At 36.4% G+C, this 8,961-nt stretch overlaps 1 protein-coding gene across 1 annotated transcript; it reads left to right on the top strand.

Annotated features, from left to right (window-relative positions):
* Positions 1 to 1,994: 1,994 nt before the first annotated feature.
* On the top strand, positions 1,995 to 8,663 carry LOC127444605 (beta-crystallin B1-like). Its single transcript, XM_051704065.1, has 6 exons — positions 1,995 to 2,132; positions 3,193 to 3,293; positions 4,513 to 4,631; positions 4,741 to 4,873; positions 6,906 to 7,048; positions 7,949 to 8,663. Exons 2-6 carry the CDS (start codon positions 3,198 to 3,200, stop codon positions 8,118 to 8,120), a joined length of 663 nt encoding a protein of 220 aa, XP_051560025.1. The 5' UTR covers positions 1,995 to 2,132; positions 3,193 to 3,197; the 3' UTR covers positions 8,121 to 8,663.
* The last annotated feature ends 298 nt before the right edge of the window (positions 8,664 to 8,961 follow it).

The raw sequence follows: 8,961 nt of genomic DNA, 5'->3' as shown, positions 1-8,961 counted from the left end.
GGTATGTCTGAATGTGTGTGTGTGTGTGTGTGTGTTTGGTTCTGTTTATGAGATCATTCCCTTTATTGTGAATCCAGAGTAGTGGTGCATTCTGCGCTGTCAGCGCATTGGATTTGATGGAGCCATGCATGAGCGTTAATGCAGATGCATTGGCCCACACAATGGAGTGCAGACGGGTGTATTCCTATCAGTCAGCATTGTGCATCGTATGTACACAAAGAGTGGCCTATAGGTGGAGAATGCAGGGATTTGACCCACTGCAAACAGTGAATGTCCTCACTTTCAAACCTCTCAGAAACATGTCTGTAATTTGTCTGCTGTTTTAAGATTAGGTAGGATACTGTTTAATGCTCCTTCAGTTTAGTGAACTTAAGAAAACTATTTATATTAACTTTATATTAACATATACTTCACTTTATAACAGATGTAGCTATATGGTACATAGGCCTATAGTGATACCCAAATTTGCTGTCCATTCCATGTGTCCAAAAAGCTATTTTTTATATTATGTTTCTTTTATTTTTCAATCTATTTTCTCCTTAAAATCAAGTGTAGGCCTACTAGACTAAGTTTACCAGACCTCCCTTCAGACTGTGTGTTGCCATGGTAACAACTATCCCATCATGGCTGCTCATCACATCATATGACCCATGACCTATGACCTAGAAGTGTTTAAGAAATGGGGAAATGGCAGTGTAATATTAATACTCCTATACTCGGATGCTCCTAATAAATAATGGTGTTTTGTGGTTGAGTAGGTATTTATTTCATGTGAGAGTTAAAGGGAACATTTTTGTTAACCCAAAAAAAATTGCATCATTTAATTGAGAAACTGCACTCAAGCTTTAGTTTTATAATGAAAAGATAGAATTTGCTGGTACGGTACTCCAAAAAGCATGTGCAGTTTGCAGCATTCTTGCCAGAAATGGAATTAAATCATATTTAATCTCTTCCGTGAAATACAAAATACAGTAACAAATTTCTATATGTAGTCTCATAAAGTATGTTGGTCTCAGTCACCATTTAATTTCATTGCATCTTGTTTCAATGCAATGAAAGTGAATGGTGATTGAAGCTGCCATTCTGCCTAATATCTCCTTTTGTATTCGGAAGAAAGTTTTTATCTAGTTTCATTTCACAATGTGGACATGTTTTTAATGGTGACATTGAGACTTCATTGTGTTTATAAGCCCTGCAACACATCGAAGATCTAGACCACACACAAAAACAGAGGACAAGCTAAAAGGGATAGATCACCCAAAAAGGAAAATTCTCTCATCATGTACTCACCCTCATGCCATCCCAGATGTGTATGACTTTCATTCTTCTGCTGAAAACAAATTAAGATTTTTAGAAGTATATTTCTGTAGGTCCATTCAATGCAAGTTAATAGGGTCCAAAACTTTGAAGCTCCAAACGCATATGAAGCCAGCATAAAAGTAATTCATAACTCCAGTAGTTAAATCCATGTTGTAAGAAGCGATATGATAGGTGTGGGTGAACACAGATAAATATTTATGTCCTTTTTTTTTACTATAAATCTCTGCTTTCACATTCTTCTTCTTTTGTTTTTGGCGATTCGCATTCTTCATGCATATCGCCACCTACTGGGCAGGGAAGAGAATTTATATTAAAAAAGGTCTTACATATTGATCTGTTATTTAGCTTCAGAAGATATGGATTAAACCACTGGAGTCTTGTGGATTACTTTTATGCTGCCTTTATGTGCTTTTTGGAGCTTCAAAGTTTTGGACCCTGTTGACATGCATTGAATGGACCTACAGAGCTGAAATATTCTTCTAAAAATCTTTTTTGTGTTTTTTTGTGTTCAACAGAAAAATAAATGTCACACATCTTGAATGGCATGAGGGTGAGTAAATGATAAGAGAATTTTCATTTTTGGGTCTCTCACTGTCTTTCTCTCTCTCTCTCTCTCTCTCTCTCTCTCTCTCTCTGTTTGATGATGGGGTGATTTCTTTTCTGTGTGTGGGGTGGTGAGCTCAGCGAGTTTGTTTCTGTGGGCCTAATCCCCCCATGCTAGCCGCCAGCCTATAAAAGGGACACATGTTTGCTTTCAATACACACGCTGACACGCTGAGTGAGACAGACAACGGCTACTGACTAACACACAGGTAAGAGACTGGGCTTTCTGAGAAAAACAACCTGGGAAAGAGTTGTTCCCTCCTTTTGTCTATTCAGATGGTCTATGGAACCCCAGCACGGACTTATGAAAGAATAGCTCTAAAAGAGAGAGAGCAGCTTTTGACACATAGGCACTGGTAGAAAGTAATTAAAATGTTGTCCTTTAGTGAGCACAGAGCTTAAACATTGTCTGGGTGAACTGTAGACCTTTTTGTCATAACAGAAGAAGTAAAGATAAAAGAAGCTGTCTTTCTGCTAAGTGTAATGAGAGAGCGAGATGATGTAGCTATAAGAAAAATTTGTTTAACACAAGAGTTTTTTTAATGACTTACTCTTAATTATTTGTTGGAGTAGCTATCATTTTAATAAAAAAGGGATAAGTTTGAAGTCTCATAAAAACCTACAACCAGGGTATGGTAATAATTAATTAGCAAGAATCACAGTATATTAAGCATTTGATTAGCCATTATTTTCCTAAGATACCTTGGAGGTTTTATTCAATGTTTATATTATAATACAATGTACGTTATATTAATAGAACATTGTGTGTGTGTGTGTGTGTGTGTGTGTGTGTGTATATATATATATATATATATATATATATATATATATATACAGTATATATATATATATATATATATATATATATATATATATATATATATATATATATACAGTATATATAATGCATTTACTATATATATATATATATATATATATATATATATATATATATATATATATATATATATTAGTCGTCTAAGGCAAATTCTGTTACATATGAGCATTGCTTGTTTATGCTGCTCTTGTGTAAGGCTTGTAAAGTGAGTGGGTGTGAACTATTCAACATTTGAAGAATTCATCCAAGCACTATAAATGCACTCAATCGTTTGTGAGAATGAGTCTCATTAATTGTATTGAGCAAAATTTAGGACTTGACATCACCACATGTCCAACAATAGATATTTTAGCGAAGAAATCTTCTAATTATTCAGGTTTCTCCATTCATACATATGCTGTTTCTCTTGATTTCTCTTTCTTTTATTATAGTCATCATGTCCTCTGGTGGAGAGAAGACCAAGCCTGCCTCCCAGCCTGATGGGAAGGCTGCTCAGACTAAGAGAACTGAGACAGGCATGGGAAACTACAGGGTAACAATATTTAATCGAAGTGCACGTCATATTGCAAAGCCAGTTCCATATTACATACAGTATAGTGGCCCCTAAATGTATTTGGACACTTGAACCACAATTAAAAGTGTATGAATAAATGTCTTTTCATCATATCATATATATATATATATATATATATATATATATATATATATATATATATATATATATATATATATATATATATACACACTACCGGTCAAAAGTTTTAAAACACTTATTCTTTATTATAATTTTTTTCACATTTTAGAATAATAGTGAAGTCATCAAAACTATGGAATAACATAAATGGAACTATGGGAATTCTGTTGTGACAAAATAAAATCCAAAATAAATCAAAACTGTGTTATATTTTAGCATCTTCAAAGTAGTCATCCTTTGCCTAGAATTTGCAGACATGTACTCATGACATTTTCTCAACCAACTTCTCGAGGTATCACCCTGGGATGCTTTTTAAACAGTGTTGAAGGAGTTCCCATCTATGTTGGGCACTTATTGGCTGCTTTTCTTTATTATTTGGTCCAAGTCATCAATTTCAAAAACTTTTTTTTTTTAAATGACATTTTAGTTTTATAATGAAATAAATTAATATGGTGGCACAATTATATTTTTGTCTACAAAATTAATTTCAAACATTTAAGTATACGCCTTCAGATCAAAAGATTTTTAGATCATGAGAAACATTTCAGTCAAGTGTTTCAAAACTTTTGACCGGTAGTGTATATATATATATATATATATGAAATAAAACAACGTATTATGAAAAATTATCAAATAAAATATAAAGCCAAATTATATTTTCATAAAAACAACAGCACAAAGATAGCACAAACACACTTTTTAAGCAAAGAAGTTTGTAAGGTTTTTGTTATAAACAGATATTTTGTTCAAAACTAAGATATATATAGTTATCCATTACCATTATCCATGATAATGGATAACTATATCCATAGTTAATTAGATTAACCTACTAAGGCACTACATACAATCAGATGCCTTAAATTGACATGTGATGATTAATAACACATGCATGATGGATTTAATGCAAACAGTTCTGCAAAACTGTGCATAATTTCAGTTTCCATAGAAATAGATGTGGGTGTTGGAAGAATGATGTATTTTTAAGCGGTCAAACTAAAAACTGTCAACTTAAATTACCTGATTTTCTCTGCCCTTTCTCCTCCTTTGGTTCTTTTAGATGTTTGTGTTTGATCAGGAGAACTTTCAGGGCCGTATGATCGAGATCACCAACGAGTGCATGAACGTGTGTGAAATGGGCATGGACAAAGTGCGTTCTCTCCGTGTGGAGTGCGGCCCGTGAGTGACACACTTACAGACGTTCCTGACACATATGAGCGACTCTGACATTGTTGCGAATTTCAACACTTTCTGTCTTTTTCCTTTCTTTTTCTCACACCTTTTTTAGTTGGGTGGGTTGGGAGCAGATGAACTTCTGTGGAGAGATGTACATCCTGGAAAAGGGTGAATACCCTCGCTGGAACTGCTGGAGCAACTGCCACAGGAACGACTACCTGCTCTCCTTTAGACCCGTCAGAATGGTATTCACCCTTCCTTCCACTTTTTTAACAATATCAATTTCTTCATCTCTTATGTTTAGGTTTGGAGTGACTGTTTGTCAGATAAGCACAACTGTCAGAGCAGTGTTCATCATGCAATCATTAAAACATTATTCTAAAATAATTTTTGGTCAGAGCTGTGACCTAGTGCTCAGCGCATTGAGACGTGGCGCTCTTGTAGGAAACACGAGTTTGAATCTGGCTCGCAACATTTCCAAATCTTGTTCCTCCTCCTCATATTCCATTATTTCCTGTGTTATATCTCACTGAACTCCTAAACAAAAAGTAGCAAAAATGCCAATTTTAATCAGTAACATAATAGTTTAGATTATGTTTTTTAGGTAATCTAACAGACCGATCACACTGTGAAACCAGAAAGAGTAAAAAAATAAATAAACACTGCCCCCAGTGGCCAAAGAGGTAAGTGCTGTTGGGCGTATAGGCACAGGTGAGCTCCATTTTCCAGATTAAATGTCCACAGAGGGGCGCCAAAAGTGAGTTTTCTGTTGTATAGTCTGTTATACAGTGAAGAGGAATGCATATTTTATAAACTGTACTCCCCAACTCAAACCTACACCTAATGATCAGTGGAGTAAAAATGTTTTGTTAGAGGGAAAAATACAACCTCTGAATTGCACTCGTCATTGATCATGCAAACATAATTACTTCCTGGTTTCAATGCGGGATGCAAACCCAGGTCTCCCACACTGCTGACGCTATGCATTTTCAGTCATGTCACAAGGTAAGGCAAATACAATGGAGCCGATGCAAAAATGTCTGATAGGTGGTGATATGTGGCTGATCCTAGAATACTGGAACTTTCAGCAACAACATGCCGACTTCCCGTGTGGTCATGTTGCATCTAAACTAGAGGTGAAAAAAGGCCAATAACCGATTAATCGGACAATAGTATTTAAAATGTATTTTTAGAAATGTAAAAAAAATCTTAGTCTTTCCTTACTATGACGGGCACAGACACAGAGTCTAAAAGAGTCCACAATGAATAAAATCCCAGATGTAGTTGATTTGTTCAACCAAAATCCCAATAATAATGAGAAGAAAAAAAATAAGATTTGTTGCATAATGTGGGACTTTTAGCTATAAACAAGCCAGGAATACACAGTGGACTCTAATTTTGAAATGATGGAGACATGGCTCTATATATACATTTTTCACAAGATATGAAGTTGGAGACATGATGCTTGTGCTGACAGGGCACTTTCCATATAGTGTCATTTTTCTTTGCATGCCCTTGTGCAAATTTAAAACACTTGATCATGTTATCGAAATAACAAAATATACTTTGAAGTGAGGATAAAAGTATGAATATTTTCAATGATGAAAGATTGAGGAACACTGAGGAATAAAAAATTATTATCGGCAACTATCAGCATAGATTTTAGCCGATAAAACTATTGGCACCGATAAATCAGAAAACCGATTAATCGGTAAAACCGATATATCGGTCTACCTCTAATCTAAACTGATTACTTTAGAATAACTCATTGCATGTTTGAATGAAAATCTGATTCTTAAGTGTAGTTGGTACCAATTAACACTCCTTTCATTAAACATTAGTTAACATGAAATCAAACATGTAATCTGGATTACAATTTACTATTTGTCAGTCCCTGAAACCTTTGAAAGTCCCTAAATTCATTGATCGAGTCAAGACTGATATGTAATCGATGTGTAATCATGTAATTAATAAAAGTAACAGTAGTCAGATTACACACACTAAAAATTTCAATGTAATTTAATTGCAAGTACTTGATTTTTGTAATCTGATTACATAATACAGATTATATACATGTATTATATTACTACCCAACACTGCTTGCAACATTTCCCAATCTTCTTTCCCAATCTCTCATAAATTCCTGTCATATATCTCACACTCCATGAAAGTGGCAAAAATTTTAAAAAGAAATATATACAAATATTTATATAAATAATTGGTTTAAACATTTAAAAAAAAAAAAATGTATCCTCTTATTGTGTCTGCTCCTGACAGGACCCAGAAAAGCATAAGATCTGTCTGTATGAGGTTGGTGAGTTTAAGGGCCGCAAGATGGAGATTATCGATAATGACGTTCCCAGTATGTACACCTACGGCTTTACCGACCGTGTCGGCAGCATCATGGTCAGCTGTGGCACGTAAGTGTTCTCACATCAAAGGAATTTGTGCGCAAGCAGATTAAAGTGATATCTGAGCATAAAAAATAGAACTGATAAAATCACATTTTGAGTCAAATTAAAAGGCTTCTGAAGTCTCTGAGATTTGTGATCAGATCTACAAGTCACGTACTGAGTTACTGTATTCATTGAAATTCATTGGAAAACTAATGGAAACCAACATATCCATCATGGTTAGTATAAATTTCACCTAGATAAAACAAAAGACTTCCTTATAAGAATTATTACTCGTTTTCTCCCCAATTTGGTATGCCCAATTCCCAATGCGCTCTAGGTCCTTGTGGTGGTGTGGTGACTCGTCTCAATCCAGGTGGCGGAGGACAAATCTCAGTTGCCTCCGCGTCTGAGACAGTCAATCCACGCATCTTATCACATGACTTGTTGTACATGTTACCGTGGAGATGTAGCATGTGTGGAGGCTCATGCTATTTTCCACGGCATCCAAGCACAACTCACCATGCACCCCACTGAGAGTGAGAACCACATTCTGGCGACCACGAGGAGGTTAACCCAACGTGACTCTACCCATCCTAGCAACCAGGCCAATTGGTTGCTTAGGAAGCTTGACTGGAGTCACTCGGCATGCCCTGGATTTGAACTTGCGACTCCAGGTGTGGTAGTCAGCGTCTTTACTTGCTGAGCTGCCCAGGCCCCCTAAGAATTATTACTCTTAACTTATTCCAAACTTTTCTTCAAAACATTTCCAGTGATGTAGTTTTCATAACAGACATTTATAATTATTTTAATAAATTCTAACCTTTCAGCTTAATGTTTTTCCTTTTTTAAATTTTTTCTTTTCTTTTTTTACTCTATTTATTTTTATGGTGTCTGTTTGTCTTTCCCTCACATTTTATCTCATAGTTGGGTGGGCTACCAGTACCCCGGTTACCGTGGCAGCCAGTACCTGCTGGAGAAGGGCGACTACCGTCACTTTAACGAGTTTGGTGCTCGTCATCCTCAGATGCAGTCCGTCAGGCGCATCCGTGACATGCAGTGGCACCCAGATGGCTGCTACACTATGGCCACCAAGTGAGGGCTTGGGAGGACGAGAAAGAGAGAGAACAGGGGGGAGAGAAAAAGAGGGGGAGACGAAGAGAAAGGAGGGGGAGGGGGGAGGGCCAAGAAGGAGAGGAGGAGCGCACCACCCATATGAGTCATCCAGGGTGGGAAGAGAGCGAGAAACAGAAAGCATTCTTGGCCTGCCGCAAGAGAACACAAAAACATTGGTCGAAAATGTGGCTGTCAATATCTAATGACTGCAACTGTAAAGTTTGACATTTGGCATTTTCTTTCTCACCCCTCTTTATTCTCTCTAAATCCTTTACCTCTTCTTCCATCTTCTTTCTTCTCTCTTCTTCCTCTTCCTCATCCTCCTTTCCCCACTTTTCCCCTGACGAAATCAGTCCATCACAATAAGCCTTAAGTGATCTCTGACTCGGGGGGTCAAGGATGATGATTGACAAGGGTGGGTTGGGCGTGGCAACGGGTGCTGGGGAGAGGGTTGTTTTGGCCTAAAGGCCATGTAAAACCTCCACATGCTTTTGGAACAGTAATAAAAATGACACCTGTGACCATTGTTCCCTGTTATCACTGGTTATCTGTGTCCATTCATGCCTTCAGCCGTTTACCACCAATATATCAGGCCTCTCACAGTACTGATAAAAGAAACTTCTGTCCACATTTCTAAACCAATTTATGCCACTGTGTAAGAACTTCGAGGGAGAGCAAAACTTACAATAACAATGTATTATATATTATAAAATGGATCATATTATGAAACATTGATTTTTCTTTGATCTTTTGAAGTAAACGTCTTTGATGCACTGTGAAAACATACTGTAACTTCCAAAAGTTTCCAGTCCAATAAAACAATT

Source organism: Myxocyprinus asiaticus, chromosome 8, assembly GCF_019703515.2.
Source record: "Myxocyprinus asiaticus isolate MX2 ecotype Aquarium Trade chromosome 8, UBuf_Myxa_2, whole genome shotgun sequence".
NCBI lineage: Eukaryota > Metazoa > Chordata > Actinopteri > Cypriniformes > Catostomidae > Myxocyprinus > Myxocyprinus asiaticus.
Note: the sequence above shows the minus strand (reverse complement) of the source record. Positions and strands in the feature narration are given on the sequence as shown.

Coding starts and splice junctions, on each gene's coding strand:
- LOC127444605 (XM_051704065.1), top strand. CDS start 3,198: ATGTCCTCTGGTGGAGAGAAGACCAAGCCTGCCTCCCAGCCTGATGGG. Junction 4,632..4,740: donor CTCCGTGTGGAGTGCGGCCC/GTGAGTGACACA, acceptor CACCTTTTTTAG/TTGGGTGGGTTGGGAGCAGA. Junction 4,874..6,905: donor CCTTTAGACCCGTCAGAATG/GTATTCACCCTT, acceptor TGCTCCTGACAG/GACCCAGAAAAGCATAAGAT.